This window comes from Drosophila gunungcola, chromosome 3R (genome assembly GCF_025200985.1).
Source record: "Drosophila gunungcola strain Sukarami chromosome 3R, Dgunungcola_SK_2, whole genome shotgun sequence".
In the NCBI taxonomy this organism is placed as follows: Eukaryota; Metazoa; Arthropoda; class Insecta; order Diptera; family Drosophilidae; genus Drosophila; species Drosophila gunungcola.
In genome coordinates this window covers 14,562,654-14,582,236 of record NC_069139.1, presented here as the reverse complement: position 1 = coordinate 14,582,236, position 19,583 = coordinate 14,562,654, and the positions used below count along the sequence as shown (strand labels likewise).

The 19,583-nt window shown below is 38.0% G+C and overlaps 1 protein-coding gene across 7 annotated transcripts in view; it reads left to right on the top strand.

Moving 5' to 3' along the window:
* Positions 1–19,583, top strand: part of LOC128252420 (putative transcription factor capicua) — a 44,400-nt gene that overhangs the window by 11,047 nt on the left and 13,770 nt on the right. For all 7 annotated transcript variants that reach the window (XM_052980117.1, XM_052980121.1, XM_052980120.1 and 4 more), the window contains 2 exons: positions 17,648–18,863; positions 18,932–19,072. In XM_052980117.1, coding sequence (XP_052836077.1) covers positions 17,766–18,863; positions 18,932–19,072 — 1,239 coding nt within the window. In that variant the 5' untranslated portion in view covers positions 17,648–17,765. The remainder of the gene's footprint in view (positions 1–17,647; positions 18,864–18,931; positions 19,073–19,583) is intronic.

The window sequence follows — 19,583 nt, the reverse complement described above, 5'->3', positions numbered from 1 at the left end:
AGGTATTATTTAGGCCTTAATGGCTAAGCGAGAGAGAGATACAGATACTGTGACCACATGCATGTGCGAGCCCGTCCGGCTGTATTTGTATCTCAAAGTTTGTTGTGTATCTATAGTAAACAAATGCGCGTAAAAGAACAACATGCACGTAAGAGCGGCGGGGCCATCGAAAAAATTGGCTCGAAAGAATGGACTGGTAGTGAAAAGAACGAGCAGCATAATGAAACCGACGGCACAAACAGGCGGACACATCGTTAGCGTGCTGGTCGATCCTATCCAATCCCATCCCATCCACTCCAATCCAAAACAAACTGAAACGAGCCCCGCTGTCAGTTGCCTATCGAGATACATGCGGGTGCCTCGGGGGGTGGCGGTGGGCTGGTTCAGGGGGCGGTAAAGTGGAGGAACGGTACGATATTATAAGGACCGCTCCACAGCACACACGTATGCGTAAAAATTCTTTTGGTCTCGCGCGCGCGTAAAACGTAAAAAAGAAAATGAGAATGAGTTGGGAAAATATATCTTTTTCACTTCTCCGTACAATGCGAGTATATGTGCACCACTATACATACATATAAGAACAAAAAGAAACACAATTTGTTGCTATTTGGCCCCACAGGCATCTCAAAGATGGAGACGAACCAGAGGAGTTCATGTCTGGATTTTATATTCATTTATGTGCAATTTTTTATGTCGGTTTTCGTTTATTTTTTTTTTTTTGTGTTTTTTTTCATTAAATTGATTTGCTTGTGTGCAGGAGTTTTCAAACCGGTTGCAGATGGATGTTTTCAGTTTTTACGGTTTTGTTTATTCGGTATTTGCCCGGGCAGCAACAGGATTTGGTCAGAAAATTTACCGTTTTATTGCCTAGCTTATCAATATCACAACCATATTGATTGCAATATATTTCAGCAAACATTATGAAATTGCATTCATGGATATTGGCCCCATTATCAGCTTACTAATAAGTCAACATTTGAACTGAGATAAATGCATTCATTGCATACATGTTTGACTTATTAAGAAAACATTTTTATCTTGAGAAAACTTGGTTTGCATTTCATTCCCTGCCTTGTTTATTACTCTTGTTATATGTTTATAATAAATACCAAGTTCGATTTCGTTTGAAATGTTTTTTGATTTCTTTCCACCGGTCTTATCTAAATCCTCCCTCCCCAGGGAGAGTTCTCCGATAGGAACTCAAGGGAGACCCAAGAAAATGGGCGCCTGACTGAAATACCAATCAAACTCACTTCAATTATGCGACATCGCACGATAAACAGCACAAAAGAAATAACTATATAAATAAATGTGTATATATTCGGACAGTGTACAGTGTACGCGTAGTACGTGTGCACATTGCCAATCTATAAGTAGAATATGAATATATAACGCCAACGTACAACACGTTTTGTTCATTTTTAATTAATGAAACTTATTTCGAGCTGAGACCGACAAGACGCAGACAAAAATAAGGCATCAAAATCAAACAAAACAAAATTTACTTGTAGAAACAAAAATAAAGATGCGGAAGGAAAGTTAAATAGTGAAATGTAAAATACCCTGACTTTTAAACTAGACTATACTAAAAAAGTGAGGCTGTTATCACACACTCATTTCATGGAAAGAGTGGACGGTTAAAAAACTTCTAGAAAGGTTACCTGTTTCTCCAAATCCCATTATGCACGTCTAAAAAAAAATCTTCAGTAAAATTATTGGTTCCGGTTAGTCAAATAGATTAGATCTTTATCTAATCTAACCTCACGATTTTCTATATTACATCATATTATTTAAATATTAACAAGCTTAACCCATGTAATTAAATTAAATTTACATTAGTTTAAAGAGCACTCTCAATATCAATAAACCAGCAAAGATAAAAGTTGACCAACGATTATTATATAATTAAGTGTTCAATTCATTTAAAAATAGTGATATAAATTATAAACATTCCTGTGCAACTTTTAACCTTTTTAACCTATTTAAAGACTTATGCAATAATCCAAATACCCCTTTATTCCCGTTGTCTGCACATATCAGTACAAGTTGGTCTGTGTTTTGTCTGTCGTCTGTTTCTATAGCCTCCATATACATATTTATATTTTCCGCATAAGCACAAACACATTGGCAGTGGATTGGCCATATCTGCTGATGGGTCTGACTATAGCAACAGCGCACTGAATTTTATATCTATTTCTGGGAAAGAGAGCCCAAATCAATTTAGTGTGGTTTTTATTCTAACACCGAAACGAATAATCAGGTAATTTATAAAAAAGAGAGGAACGGTGGAGGCCTCGATAAAGGCCGCCTGTGCCGTGTCCCCCGAAAACAAATGAACCGAAAAAGTAAAAATATTTTGCTACCAGCGTCGTATAATTTTTTCATTCATGCGCTAATCGTTCGAATCATACGCAAACACACCCAGTGCTTTTCTTATAAGTCTTTTTGTATGTGAATGTGTGTGTTATATCTACACACTCGAACGTAGTACGGGTTTATATGGCCGATAAAAATATATATTTACACACTTTGGCCGCTTTCGTACGCTCTACACGCGTCAATGCGACGGCCTCCCACCGCCCACCACCGCCTTCAACCCATCCAAAATACAAAAAAAAAAAACACCACCCATCACCAGTGCACCTGTCAGCCCGAAACTCTCAGAGAACCTATAAACATACTTGTGTACGTATTTTGTGCGGTTTAAACACATTTTAATGCTGCGTAAATAAAGCAAACAATCTGAACAATCCACGTGCTTTCTTTCACCGCCCCGATTTCCCATCGCACCACACCTTTAAAGCTTTTTTCGTTCACTATATTTGTGAAGAAAACGAATATTTTTATTATAAATCTATGTGTATGCATATATTTGGTGGATTATTTTTGCAAATATTTTCTCAAGCCAAAATAAGTGTGATTCTGGTTGAGTACACATTTGGCTTGGTGATCTTTGAGTGATTAAATTAGCGTAATGATAATTTTAGTGATACAAATATGTTGGGGAAAAAACAATTATGACGTAAACTAATCTGAAGGCATACAAAATGTGAATTAATATTGTCTTGGGAAATAAAATCATATAAGTTATTTGTCAAAATTTAATATTGACTACTATTTGCCCATAACCTAGCTATTAAAAAACACACGAATTGAACGAATGTATTTAAAAAGTTATTTTTAAAACATCGATTAGCATTTCATAAGCTTTATTTCTGAATTTTACTACCAACTCATAAAGTGCAAATATTTAAAGCCCATAAATCTTCTCCCAATGTTTGTTTTTCTTTAATTTGGGTAGCGGGTTTGAACCATAGATTGCTGTGCTAATTCTCACTCGGCCAACAAGCGAAATAGCTGGAAAAAATATAAAAAAAATCACCGAAAATTTGCACACATCATAAACGATAGATTGCCGGTCTCGAAAGTTATTAATTCGTTGGCGCCACTCAATCAGCCACCAATGGCAAGAACAACACAAAAAAGGCGTCGTTGTGTCGCCATCAGTCAAAGTTCTTGTTTGATTTACATGTTTATCTTTATCGGCTTGTCTGAGTGTGCGGAATAAATTATACAACAAATATTCCACAAGATTCATGCAACCTCTCGCCACATATCTTTCTAGCTGAATTTTGTTGTTTGTCCCCAGTGCCGCCTTTTGACCAAATTAAGTTGTGTTAAGTTTCACACATAAGCGATACGAGCAACAGCTGCTTCATATTCAAAAGGCGAGGGGAAAAAAAATTAAGTTGGCCAAATACAACTCGCCCTGTAATTAAAAGCCACAAAAGGCAAAAATGTTATAAAGTAAATTTCTCGGAAATTTAGCCAAACAAAACTGAATATACAGTCATATCAATAAAGAGCGACCTTTAAAAGTATTTTTTACGTTAACCATTCCCCCAACTGGCGCCAGAATTGTTATCCAATTGGAAAGGGGGGAAAACGGATACTATTATTTCTTGGGGTCTGCTCGCCCATTCAACAGATTACTTAGAATCGCAGTACAGTAAACAACAATTTAATAAATATTTTTTCTTTTTTGTTTTTCAGGTATGTGTATCCAAATGGAAATGATATATTATGGTTTAATCTGGCGTTTTCCTAAATGGAGTTAAAAAGGATAAATCCAAAATTGGGTAAATCTAATAGTTTACACAATTTGGAGTTCCCTTAGATAAATTTAAATATAACAACGAAAATTTGTATTTACTTAACAAATGAAAATAGTCGTCCATTTGACTTTCTAAATAATTATAATTTATTAAAATTCGATTTAAAATATAATTAAAATTTGTAGATGTTTGTTCGTAAACATTCTCTAGTGATTGTTTGTGCTTACAGATTATTTATTTAGTGTCTAGAGTCTAGACCATAAATTAATCTATATAAACAAAAATTTCTTATACCTATAGCCACACAGAAGCAATTTATACTGGTACTGAACTGATATGATATGTTGATTCTCGGTGAACTTCGACCATTACATGGGCACGTTTCATATATGCAACCTTGATTTTCCTAGCGCATTTTTTGTCGCCTTTTTTAAGGTCTCGTCATCATTTTCATTATTTCACATGCATCAACAGTATGCACTTTTTGTCTCGTTTTTTTTGCTTTTTTTCTTCTTTCTTTCTTAGCTTTATTGTGTGTATAGTATTTTATATATATATTTTTTTTTTGCCCAACCTAATCAGTTACAAAAGCAAGCGGCAGCGACGTGCTTTGGGTTTGTCGTGATTGCACTTTTAATTTACTACGGTCGTAGTACGAAATCGTATGCTCATATGGTGCATATACTCGTATAATACTGCACACACAACAGATATGCGAGTCTGAACAAAAAACCGGCCGGCCCACGCAGGCACATGAATCGGGTTGCCAAGTCGGAGCCCCCAGTCTCCATACCCCAGTGCCCAGTCTCCGGATCCTACGGCCTACACAGAAATCGCTGGTTCTCTGCTTTGACACGATTCCCGGCGACGGTTGATTGGGTGATCAGTTGGGGGGGTTGGGCTTAGATCCAATGAAATTAATTAATGAGTGGCTTGCCCCAAAAGCGTGGGTCGTTTCTTTTTTCTTTGTTTACTATTATTATGTTGTTTTATTTGTTTTTTTTTTTTTTTTTTTTTTTTTTTGCTGTACCGGGCGCCTACTGGTGGCAGAAGCTCATTGAATTTTCGCGTAGGCGTAGTTTTTGGGCTCAAGTTTATTGTTTTCACTTATCGTCTTGTGAAAAGGGTCTTAAAAGCTTTGATTGTAAAATATAACTAATTTAACATGTCAAAACTCGAAGATCCGGCACGATTATAAACGTGAAAAACTTGAAAAGGTATCTTTAATTTCAAAAACTACACAATTTGTTGTGTATTTAATACATTTTATTGAATGAAAGACTAGGGCATAAATCCTCTTAAATTTACTATGTGCAGGAATATCAATTACATTTCTTAGGCTTAGGTAAATCTCTAATCCCAGTTAATCATGGATCAACCCAATCAACGATTTCTCCTAAATAACCCTTTACTAATCTCATATTAATTTCATTATCTCTCGACCCACACACCCAAATCGATTTCAATCGCCCAAGTTTCCACTAATTGTGAAATCCGAAATACAACAAAGAAAACTGGTGGAGAGATTTCTTAGATATTGACTAAGCCTTAGACCAGAGGAGTAGCCAAGGGGGTAAATTCCACGCTTTGTTTCCCAGATGATCTGGGAGTGGAGAGCTGTCGCAATTCCACGCACCTGAACCACTGACTCAGCCACCTGCTGAACAAGTTGGTAGCAGTCGGTGGCTCGGCTTATGAAAATCAAAGCGTTTCATGAGTCAAGCCAAAGTCGGTAATTTCAGGAATGTAGTAACAAATGCCACCACACACGTGAACAACATTTTCATCTGGCGATATGACCAACCAACGACCTTTCAGCTGACGGGACCCTGACATTATCCTTTTGGTTCGCACTTTCCTGTTTGCACAAAGCAAGAATAAACAATAACCAAGAGGGACCCAGACGAAAAAAAAAACCTTAAAAAATGTTTCAGCTTGGGTTGAGTTTTCTCTAAGGTCCACATATTTGTTTAGGTCTTTCGGTCAATCAACAAAAAAAAAGTGGGAAAAAATGAACTGGCCATGTTTAAATAAATAATTTTGAAGGTTTATTTTTAGGCCATCCTCGGACACCACCGCTCACAAAAGGCCAGTAAGCCAATTACCACGGAGGCAGGGGGGTCGGTAAAAGTGTGTAGACGTCGAGGGCATTTTGGTAATTTTATAGTGAATGAAAATTGAAGTTTAAGCTGACCTGTAATGGTAATGGAATTGTCGATCAAATTATATTTGCATTATTAAGAACTGTTACGGTTAGGAACTAAAAAGAATTTTTAGGAAATTCTAGTTTAATTTTCAGAATTATACATTTTAGTTGTAAATCAACCTTAAAATTTGAATTGATTAATACCACGGCTTAAGTTTCAATGCGTTTTATATAAAAACCATCCTAGTATTGGATGTAATTATTATAATTATTATTATTTTCTTTAGTCAAGCGTTTTTAAATTGTATTTATTTCACTTTTTTTTTCCAACTGTTGGTCGTTTGTCTTGTTTTCTCCTTATTTAATATTCTCTCGGCGACTCTTTTTCCAACAACCCGTGCTCTGATCTGAAAATAGAGATAAGCTACAAGCAATTAGTGGCTATATAAATAGAGCATCGTCTCCTCACTGTGGTCAAGTAAATAGAGTGACAAGCCCGCGACTACAATCCGGCCAAAAGCCTTCGATTTGGGTTTATTTATTTATAACCATGTATGTAGTACAATTTCCTTTTTGTGCCTATGTGAAGGGTCTAACCGGGGTCTTACCTTTCCATCAGACCCTAAGCCCCGTAAAGATAGCATGGAAATGGGAATGGAAATGATAATGGGAATAAAAACGAAATAGGGCCAAACACGATGCGACACACGCATTTTGCTAAGTGGTGTCAAATATTTACATGATATTATATTTCAATTTTCTATTCACCTTTACACAAATTTACTTTTGGCAGTTAATTGGAGAGTACGTGTACATGATACACTTTTGAACATTCAATTGTCTGGATTTCTTTACTCTAGTTTGTGTTTAATTTTAATAAGTTTAATTTGAATTGCTGAAAATGAAAAAGGATTTTACAAATTTATAATTCAATGTGAGTTCCAGATATTATGCTGGCCTATATGTCATTTGATGTGTATTTGTTCAGGATCTCCACTTTCAAGTGTTCTACTTTCCGAGATATCGCTTAATAAAGGCGTTTGTTTTCCCCTCGTTAGTAGTTCATTATTTGTATACGAAACGCTGGTTTATTATAGTTAATTGAGGTGTTCGAGGTGGCGTCGGTTGAAGCCAATTACAGTGAGCTATCTTGGTTAGGACACTTGGCCAGCTTAGCTGCTGACGCTGACCAGCACACACCCGGCTCCCATTCATCGATGCCATCGCCAATGCCATCCTTCAACATACGCTTCAGATATTTGCTCCCGGATGGAAAGGTGAGAGGCACAAAGCGCAAAGAGAATAGACGATGCCGAAGATTACAAGGAAATCGGGGAAACCGTGAGGCAAACAGAGGGAAAAGCCACTTAGCCAGCAGCTGACGCACATAAAACTCTCCCTCTCGTGTGGGTGGCGGTGGGCAACGGCATCCTTGAGATTGCCCATGCTCATCGCCATGCCAGCGCACGTTCCGAACTGGGAAACGAACCCTTGGCCAGTAGGCAAATGAATTTTCCTTTTTCCAGCTTTTCCCTCGCCTCCTTTTTAGTGCTAGTGTTGTGCCTCGGTTTGAGTAAATCAATTTGAGGCCCCGTGTTATGTTAAGAAACAACTACAAACGTGTTGTTCACAGTTCATTCATCCCCTATCCAATAAAGCTGATGAGGATGAAGTCCTGGCCTGCCTTTGACACTTTTAGCCATAATAGTTTGCTCTGAAAGCCGGTCCCCTAATCATTTTTCCTTGCATCGCCCGCCTTGCCTTCTTCGGCTTTACTTAAGCAAAGAAAACTGAATTCTAAAGATTTTTCTCCCCTATGCTGGGTTTTTTGCCTTTATGGTTTTTGATATACATTTGTCGAGAAAAGTTCTCTATGCACTTGCTGTTTTGAAAGGGTGCGTAACGAAGGGTAGGCTCTCTCGACGGTTGTAATACTATTTTAAAAAACAGGTAAAGAAATAGGTTAAAAACGAAATGATAGTTTGATACCTTCCCAACAGGTCCCATTAAAATATCTTTTGTTATTATGACTAAAAACTTTTCAACTAACTATTTACGACCATAAATTAAAATCTATTGCGTCTAATGCGAAGCCAATAATAAGTCCAATATTCCCCAAGTTTGGTTCCCAACAGTTATACCAACTATCTTTTATCACTTTACCAAACATACACCGCTTCTGTAGATCCGACAAGAGTTATCGAGTCAAAGTTTTGCTTTAGCCTCATTAGTATTGTTAGTTGGCCCAAAGTTGATAGTAGACTTTAACGGGAACTCGTGAGCGTTACCTTGTTTTTCTTTTATTGATTTTCTTTTTTACCTTTATTGGGTGCAGGCGAATACAATAATAAAGCTGGAACAGTTCGTGATTAAATGTATTAATTTAAATAAAATTTTAAAATCTCATTGTTTTTTTGAGTTGACTATCCTCGCTGTGTTATTGTGGTTTCAGCATTCTAAACTTATATGTTTTCAAATAGTACATAAATACGTACATAAAATTATGATTCACAAGTGAATAAAAAAAATGTTCTTTCATTTTACTTTGAATGCTTGTACCAGCTGCCAAATAGTAAAAAAAGTTTCCGTTTAGTCATTGATATTTTAAACACAATTTTTAGTACCTTCACACACGGTAAATACTTTTCATAAGGTTTTTTTTAGTTTTGTGTAATAAATTAAAACGTTTATACCAGAAAAAATTGTTCATTGCTGGCCGTTATGAAACGTGATGAATTAAACTGAAAAACACAAGTATAAATATATGTACGTATCCCAAATGTATTTGCAATCTCACGCATTTATAACAATGAAATCAAAATACTCCGAGGCACTCAAACAGCAGCAGAATTTGCATTTAGAGCTCAATCAAATGCATTTTTCATAGAACAAACAAGCAAACTGACATGCACACACACATATCAAAGCATATGTATTCGCAATTTTTTATGCAGTTCTTCAATGTATTCGCATTTTTTTTCTGCTGTCATAAATATTTGATAGTGAAAATTGCATAAGAACAGCAAAATTGCAGCGTTTAAATGAACGAAAAAATAAGAACAGGGTTGCCATCTTGATTGACTCGTCGGCAAAACAAATACACTATCGGAGGCGTGAGACAAAAAATAAGAACTGCCAAGCACATTTTTGATAGACATCGATTTCGAATTATGGCAATTATTAAAGGTTGTGCGAAGTTGCACGGGATACATGGGAACGTTCTCATGTGCTGGGTTTGTCGGCCGCATTGTGGTTTCGGTCTAATTTGCGTTAAAAATTTATTTGCAATCAAGTCATTACATTATTACATTGGGTGTTTTTGAGAATTGATATTGTAATGGCAAGAAAGTCTTATCGAAGGTGTTTTTGAATAGTTAATGTGATCACTGATCAAATATCTGAGAAATATGTCAGCTCCAAATTGGAACAGTGCAGAAATATTACAGTTTGTTTTGAACAAAGATTTATATTTCTGCTTTGGCAATTAATGGTTCTTCCGTGAACCCCTCATAAAATATATGTAAGCGTACCCCTCTGTGAGGTTTCGCATTGATTTATTAGTTTTTTATAGGTTTTTTGTAGTATAATTTCATATGCTCATATGCTGATACTTCAAATAAAATGCCCACGATCCTAAATCATCAAAGTCGGTTAGCTTAAGGCAACAATGTGGCCAGCAACATTTCTGTTTACGAACGCCGAAATGTTGCCGTTCTAAGCCAAATAAAATTTTGTTTTTAACCCACTCGCTGGCAAAAACAAATAAACAAACAGTAGGAAAAACCAAATCGGTTTGAGGCAGGGGCTGACTTAGGCACAGTTCCAATTTCTTTATGGCCAGCCGAGAGCTATTGACACGAACGAGAGATGCCGACGCCCGTAGGTTCTTCCATTTTTTTATTTTTTATTTCTGCTCCATCCGCAATCCATCCTTAAACAGTAGCGGGGCATAAAGCATAGAGCTTTGGCTGTTTATTTTTTTGAACAAAATTTTTTTTTGTTTACTTTCATACTTTTTTCAGCTTAACTCTTTGCTCATGCGCCTCCTCGCCCGCCTTTTCCAACGTTTCTCAGCTCAACTTAGCATCATTACATAAAAAAATTAATGTAAAATGTTATAAATAATTTATAAATATAAAAAATATCATACACAATATTTTTAGTAGTAGTTTTTGTTGTAGTAAAATTATGGTTTTTAAATAAATATTAATTCAAACCTTTTTAAGTCTCAGATAAAAATGTTGCTTGTGGCTGCCTAATAAATAATAAAATACATTTCAATTGGGTGGTCGTATAACTTTGATGGAAAAATTCAAGTCAATTGATAACCAATTTCATGGATATTATTTTCCAGTGTACATCCCTATTCGACGTCGTCAGCAATGTCGGCGGCATATTGCATTGAAATTTGCAACACATTCCACTTTGTTGGGTCTTTGGCTACCGTTTGATGATTGCGTCGAGAAGAGGGTGAATAAGAAGAAGGAGGGAGCTGAAATGGGGGATGCCAAAGAGGCAGACAGAAGAAAAAAGTCGAAAAAAAAGAAATGATTTAATGCAAATTTTATGCGCCATACTTTTTCCAAAGCCTTTGCTCCTGTTGCTGCCTCTGGCTGTTGTCGATGTCGCTACTGAACCGCCTTCTCCGTTCTGCATCGTCATATTTAATCATGATCGTGATCAAGATCGTCAACGGTTGTCATTGCTTGTCAACCCAAAACGATGGCAACATTTTAATACGTTTTGCAATGGGGTTTCGAATTCCTCCTGCATTGCTTATTTATTCAGAAGTGCAGTTGTCGTTTGTGTAATTGAAGATGACACTTGCTTGCAATAAAAATATTTGAAAATTTTCTAGTGTAAATGTTTGATTATGTTTCGCTTTGGCTCGAACTATAAAAAATAATAAAATATAACTTGCACAAACGTATAAAATTTTAAGAAAAACATCAACTTTTTCAAGTACAATAGTAAAATAGTTTCCATAAGGATAAAAAGCTTTAAGATATATACATATGTATATAGGAAATAGGCGTGTTTAAGTAGATAGCAACTCACACGGGTACTTATTTCAAGTGCAAATATGCTATGCTTCACGTAATGATAAGTTCACTGATCTTTTGCTGCACACACACAACCCTTTATTTAAAGTGCAATGTATTTTTAGTAATAAATTGTTTCTTAACTGCAATTAGCTGGAAACACCAGGCGACACAAAGACGTACAGCATTAGCAGCTGCAATGCCGTCAATGTTGATAGTGATGATGGCCAGGAAAATTCTTGGCTAACTTCCCTGCCGCTAGACACAGCAAACAATTTTAATTAGTTTGTGGACCTAAGCAGAAACTTTTCGCAACATTGGCAAATTAATCGAAATGCATTAAAGCCAATTAAGAGACTGCAACTAAATTGTGGATTCTAGATGGCGCCAAAAGGCAGAATCCTATATTGTTGTTGTTCCTTTTGCTGCATTTGTTGTAATCAAGAAGATGTAAACCCGTCTGGCTACCGTTAAAGTTGTACTCTTCGTTTATTTTTTTTTATTTTGTTCTCAAGTTGAGAACTGTGTGGCGTAAAAGAGCTCACACCACCGCAGATCCGCTCTTCAGGCTTTACAGTGGAGCTTCATTGACCTGAACACATTATTAGTAACACAAAGTAATTGACGTTAAGAAAACTTTACATTTTTAGCATTATACACTTTATAATGTCGCAAATGTCTCTTTCACCGCTCCAAAAGCCTCTATAGAGACGATTAATTAATTGGCTTTTAATATAAAGATAAAAAGTACAGTAAATCTTTTTTTTTTTTTTTGATTTACTGAAGGTGTTCTATTTATTCGTTTTTTCCTATCATTTTGCGTAATTTGCCACGTCATCTTATCGGTTGGCCTCTGCAATCGGTTGTCGTCGCCCGCGTTGCTCCACATTTCAATTTTGCTCCGCCGAATAGAGGGAACAAGGAATAAACATTTTTTTTGCTGCCCCTTCTGGTTTCTTTCTTCTGCTTTTCTGCACTTTCGCGCGCTTCGTGTTGCCAGGGACAGTCTGCTCTGCTACTGGTGTTGGTATTGGTATGGAGCCCTTCGTGTCCCCAACACACACACTTACGCACACAAGCTCATAGGTGGCACTTCGTCTCTACAACTTTACAACATCAGACAGGGAGAAGGAAGCCTTCGTCAGCATTCAACAACCCGCATCAGTCTTTTTCATTCTTCTCTGCTGCATTCTTATATTCCCCATAGTGCAATTGTAACAACAACAACAACGACAGCCGCATAAGCTCAAGCGCAGCGCATACAAATAATTTACGCCATGCAAGACCGAAAAGCTAAAAATGAGTAAATGCTACCAATACACACACAAATAGTAGTCACAGACGAAGGGAACAAATATAAACCAATTATAAAAATATTAAATTTAGGAAATGTTTAATATTCAAATTTTATAGAATGTCTTAATTGTACAACATTTTTATTTTATTTATTACTTAAGGTCCAAAAAATTTACTCCGGAGGACACTGACTAAAGCAAAAACAATATGTTATTCCATTTACTCAAATATTACATATATTATTTTTCAGATATTACCAGGAAAAAAATTCGAACTTTATCCATTCGTTTTGTCCATTTTCGTGAACTTAGAATTATCTTTAACGGCAGAATAAGTATACAATTAGATTATAGCTACGTGTAAAACTAAATTCTTAAAACGGACAATTAAAAATTAAAAAGTATTCTTTGGCAATGATTACAATTGTTTTTTTTTTTTGTCTATATTTGCGATCATTGTTGTTTTTGACTGTTACACGCGCCAATATAAATCATCCTCCACTACTCTAGTTGCTGTTGTTGCCACTGCAGCACATTGCATTCATGCGTGTCCATGTGTGGGTACGCAAGCTCTGTGTGTGTACGTGTTGTGGGCGAGAAAGCGGGAGGAAGAAGGGTATGCGAATGCATGAGTTGTTTGCATTTACTCTACGCAAATGAGCGGCATTCTGGGTTCCTCGTTCTCAAAATGTTCATGGAGAGAAAGAAAGGGAGGCAGAAAAAGGAGGAAAGAGAGTGGGCGGGCAAAGGGGGACGTGCGCATAACTCACTCTCACTTGATGCTGCATTATTTTGTTCTTGCCTGCTTTGAATGACTAAGAGCTTACTTTTTTTTGTTGATTTGGAGAATGGGCAAAGGACTGTCGACGAGTTGGCAACAGCATAAAATACAACGTAAAAATGACAGAAAATAAATGCACAGAAAAATCACAGCAAACAAATTCACAACGCTAACTGCACTCCCCCGTTCTCTCGGTCTCTCTCTATCTTTTGCTCCCTCTGTTTCACTAGAGTGGGGTTACTGACATTGCAGCAGCCGGGCAGCGACGTCGGCAGAGCTGCGTTTGTACCGTTGCTAAGTGCAATGAGTGCTGGAGAGGAAGGGGGAGCAGCCCAGTGATTGGGAAAGAGTGGGAGGTAGTAGAAGAGACTACCTTTCTGCATGGATTTTTCGGCTTGCTCTCTTCACTGCTCGTGTATTCTACACTTTTCGTTTCATTTTCGATTTGGCGCCAAAACAAATGACCATTAGGGTTCAAGGAACTCTCTTCTAATTACACTGCAAATTAACACAGAGAAAAATTGAAAAACGTTTTACTTTAATATTTACATTAAAATATAAAAATAAAAAGGCTGAACATAAAATAACAATTAAAAAGGCAGCGGGGAGATTTTAACCCGGTCGTTTCTTACACATGGCAATCGGTGTACGCTAAGTCCCAAAATCTTACATGAAATAATTCATTTAATTGATACAAAAAAACCTCACCTTTTAAAAATATTTTTCTTCTGTGTAAAAAATGCTCTTTTATTACATTCACATCGTCGTCTCGTTTGCACGCATGTTTTGCTTTCAATTTAGCACGTCTGCATTAAAATCGATCGCGCGTAGGTATTAGTTATTTTGTCTGTATGACATGTGTGTATTTGTGTCATAAAACTGAATTTGCCAATTAACAACAGCAGCCAACAATAACTAACTAAAACAATAACAGCAAAAACCAAGTGCAATGAGAGTACAAGAAATTGACATGCATGCCAAATGCAGTTGCTGAACCACATCATAAAAAGCAACAATGGCAACAATAAAGACAATGCAGATGGAAATGATGGCAATTGAAAGAGCTGCACTTACACTGATGCACACACGTTCTCTAAAATATAAACGAAAACGAAAATTGCTGAAATTTTGGCAATGGTGCCTACAATAAACAGATAACTGTAATAATGCTCATATGCATTGCAAAGCTTTGTTTTTTTCAAGTTAAATTGCAAGTAAATCCCATTGTTTGGCAATTAAACATATTTACGTCCACATAAAAGTTAATCATCAATGAAGGATAATAATCGTTTATTTACTTTAAGGCTTTAAACTTGATTTAAAAATTAAAGCTCTTGAATTCTTGTATGCATAATTGAGAACTAGATAGTAAAAATGTACATATGTAGTTTACTGACGTTATATCATTTTTTATAAAATAGGTGTGTCCTTTGAGTTTGACAATTTTGTGTTAAAAACATAACACCTGTATTTAAATACATACATATGTTACATTCCGAACTGTAAGGTACAGATGGATCCCAAATCGCCATGACAGTTTTTTATTCTTAATAATTTTTGTTTCGTATTAAAATGCAGATTCAAAGTCATTTTAAATGCCTGATTATAACCGATATTGAGATTAGGCTGTTTGTTAGTTAATTTTTGTCGAAAAGTAAAAAGCACTTATGTATTTTATTGACTGCCAGAAACTGTGAATCGCACACAAGATTCGGATTTCCAGCCATCCAAGTTAAGCTAAAAGCGGTGGATAAGGTTAGATTCACTTAGGCACGCATTGGCAGCAACCTTTCCCCCTCTGGCCCCCTTTCTTCCCCACTTTACCACCACTTTGATGTTGTTTTCTGTAACTGAGCACTCACACAGTCACGCAGAACACTCCCACGCACGTCACATGCTGCAACGCATGAACAAATATAGAAGATATGCAGTTATTTACATAAAAGCTTTATAAATATGTGCATAAGCTTGCCACTGTGTTCTATGGATGTGTGTGTGTGTGTGCAGGGAAGGGAGTAATGGTGTGTAGATGTCAGCTTGTGTCCAACTAATCGCAATCCCAACTCGCTGACTCCACGAGTCGAGTTTTGAGTCTGATCCTAAGGTTGAGCCTTCATCTAAGGCATCATGTTTAGCTTACTTTCGTTCTGACAGAGAATTTTCTTCGTTCAGCAAAAAGCACTACAAAATTACACTAGAAAAAACGTCCGCGCTAATGTCTGGAACAACGAAAGCTTCTCCAAAAAAAAAAACAAACATATAACGTTTGCTGATTAGATCGTCGCAGTCGATTAAACGCTTTATAGAAACGAAAATACATAAAATAGTTTTTTTTTTATTCTGCATATAAGTTAAATTCTTTAGTTTTAATGTTAGATAAAATATTAATTATTTATTTATCTACCTATATACACAAAATTATACATAAAAAGTATAGTTATAAGGAGTATAACATCCAGATAGATTTGTTGTTTAAACGATTGGCCAATTTGAAGTCTTGTTGTCGACGAAGCAAAGCCGTTTCCTAACTAAAGATACCCAGTTGATAGGATCCTTTTCCCACACGTTTCCCAAAATGTCTTTGGCTATTTTTCACAGTGTACATTGGCATTTTCTACGCTTGCCCTAACAACTGTACCAGACACCGTGTCTGCCACCTTTCAGCGTCTTCTTCTCGCCTGTGCAACGCCGCCCTTGTGGGTTTTTCCTAACAATTGCAAGTCGCTGCTGGCAACCTAGCAACCGAAAGCGCGAAAGCCCTGGCCGCAGTAATGAAAAGCAAAGTTGTGAAAAGCGAGCTGCAAAAAAAGAATGGTTGGGCAGGAAAAATAAAGCAATCATTGCACTTGTCCCGCGCAGCAGCAACAACTAGCTGCAGCAACAATATGGCCAAGGCTGCAGGTTTTTTTTATTCATTGCTGGTTGCTACGTTGCTTCAATTTAGCTTCGTTTTCACTGTGGGTGTGTGTGTGTGTGTGTGTGTATGTTTGAGTGAGTGAGTGTAGTAGTAAGTGTGTATGGGCTTAAGCGCTCGCCCACAATGGGCGTGGCAGTCATTTCCCGCAATTACGCCTACACACAAGCAACCTGGGTTGGGGGATATACCGATGTAGATGAATGCGGATTGTGGATGGAAGTGAAAAAGGATATGGCGATGGAGATGCAGGCGGACATGAGTTGGTCCTGCGACCATATTTGCAGCAGATGCCAGCGAGATGTGGCAACTCTGGCCCACAACTACAAAGCTAAACGGACGTATACGTATCATGCCCAGAAGTATGCTACACTTTTTTGAGCCTCAAAGTCTGATGAATTAAAAGCGAAACTGGGAAATGGACGAGGATGGTAAAAGTAGGATGAAAAAAAAATAAAAAATAGATGGACTGGGCAGGTGGTTCTGTTGGGGCGTGGATATAGCTGTGGCAGTTTAGGTATCGATAAGTTTAATAATGTATTTGTTTTATTGTACCTTAAAGGGAATATTTCTAAAAAGTTTAATCAATTGTTTTACACAGATGATCACATAAAAGTATGTTTAGACCAAGTTTATTTAAATGTTTATAGTTTGAAGACCATACAAAATACTAATCAGTAGTCTCTTAATTTTTGTAAACAAGTAGTTTTATTGTTCATGAAAAAATATTTCGAAAGCAATGCATAATTATCCGCCGTTTAATTGTAATGAGCTGATTAAATTTCTTCGAATATACTCGTTGCTCTGTAAATTTGTAAGCCATTAAGCACTTAACCCTCCATAGACGTACCTTTAAACCCCCGTTTGGAAAGTCGAGGCTGCCTGCAGTTGGGTCTACATTTGCGCCTCATTCTGTGTGTGTATTTGTGGTTGCCGGATGTTTTTGACTTTTTGTGCAACTGTACGTCCGTGTGTCTGTGTGGCTTTGGCATAAAATGTTTCAAGTGTCATTTATATTTCATTTTTACCCTTTTTTAATGCCAGCTACGGCCACGCCCACCGCCCACAAGCAAACCCAGACCACTGGTCGTCTGCGCAAATTAAAATGTTTCCGTTGTCGCGTCAAATTCCCACACAGAGACAGAGAGGCCCATAGTTGGGCGAGATTGAATTTTATGGCCTGACGTCGGGCGCCAGAGTTTCTGCGAGTCCTGCGGATCGTGGCAGGGTGTCAGGGTTTTCCGGACGGGGATTCGCTAATTATGAAATGACCTCGACATCGGCGTCGTTGATTTTAATGGTATTCTGTTGTCAACTTAATTAACAAATTTTCTTGCCTTTGCCTTGATTGCAGAAAGGATGTTGCTGATGTCACCGCCGTTGCAGTAGCAACACCAGCCGAAGGAAAACAAAAAAGACCCACTCCTCCTCCCCCGATAACAAGCCACACACATGTTGCTGCCACAACTAAGATGCTCAGCGCTGCCAATGCAACTGCAACAGCAACACATGCAGGAGCAGCAGCCGCGATTGCCGCAGCCGAGACTTATGTCATAACAAACAAACAGCAGCAACATCAGCAGCAGCAGCAACAAGTCTTTGTTGTTGCCGCCAACAAAATGGTGATACCAGCAACGGGAGCAACAATCGCCGGTATACCAACAGCAACAACAACAGCCGCTGTCGAGTCAACAGCAACACAGCAGCATCAGCAGCAACACCAGCAACATGTGCTGTTCCAGCCGCACCTACAGACAACAACAGCAGCAACCAGCACACCTCAGCAACAGCAGCAGCAGCAACCACCTCAGCCGCGGCAACATCCCAAGAAGCGAAAGTTCGATCCAGCCGAGCTGGACAAGACCGAGCAGCATCCCCAGCAGCAGCAGCAGCATCCACAGCAACAGCAGCAACTGAGTGTGCAGAAGCTGCAGAAACCCGCCGATACCAATGGCAATAGCGATGGACTGGCCAACGGCAATCAGCTTCATCGCATGATCGTGAGTTGCGGTGCAGGCACCGGCAACAACAGTAGCAACAGCAGCAGTAACAGCAGTAGCAGTGATATCAAGCAGCAGCAACGTATTATCATTGCATCTCCGCTGCAACATGGCAGCGGTAGTACTTACAAGCAACATGTATCCAGCGGCAACAATAGTCACGCAGCCACAATTATTCATCAACAACGCACACACACGCCCACAACCGCCGTCTACTACCAACAACAACAACAGCAGCAGCAGCAACAACAACAACAACAACGTTTTAGCTTTAATTCAAACAATCAGCAACATGTACAGGAACAACAGCAGCACCTGCAACAACAACAACAACAGCAGCAGCAGCAGCCGCAATCCCTGCTCGATCTCAGCGAGTGGAACAACACGCGTGTCCTAGCCAAAATCCACAATCACTATGCCCCCGGGATAATACGCCAAGTGCAGGAGGCGTCTCCCGACTCAATACTCGTGGAATTTGATTCCACCGAATTGGGATTGCTGTTATATCAGGATGTTTTGCACCAGGGCCGCAACCATGTGATACTCGATGCCAGCCCGCCCATGGCGGATGTAAGTAGACCCAACGAAACTTTTTTGTCATTCGCACATTCTAATGAAGCTGTCTCATCCACGATTAGATTACGCTGGATGCCCGTGTTTGTGTGCGACAACGGTTGGAGGGTCGTGGCTCCGGCAGCTTCGTCTACGTGGAAGGCGTCATCACGGACATCAACCAGGCCACGAAACAATATAGCGTGCAACTGATCGGCGATGAATTGGTGAGGCGAATGGCAAATTTAATAATAAAATGCAGACTGATGTTATATATACAGATTTTAGTAGGGCTTTTGGTTCTGTTAATCTTTCTCTTCTTTTATTTAAATAAGATCAGCTCGGGTTTTCGAATAATCTTTTAACTTTGATTTCAAGTTATTTGAATGGAAAAACTCAAAGGGTTATTTTAAAAAAACACAATTTCCAATATGATTAACGTAACATCTGGGTAGTCATTGCTATTATATAACACATTCTCGAGTATTAATGTATGTTGATGATGTTAAACTTTGTTCGTCCTATAATAATTTGCAATCGGGTTTCGGATTACAGTCTGATATTGATTGTTTTCAGAGTTGGTGTCAATCTAACCTCTTGAACCTGAATTGCCTTAAATGTAACGTAATGACATTTTATAGGAATACGCCTTCATTTATACGCTATCCTCTTCAGTATATGCCACTGGACCGAATATATTCGGTCAACGATTTAGGACCAAAATTAAAATTCGACTGT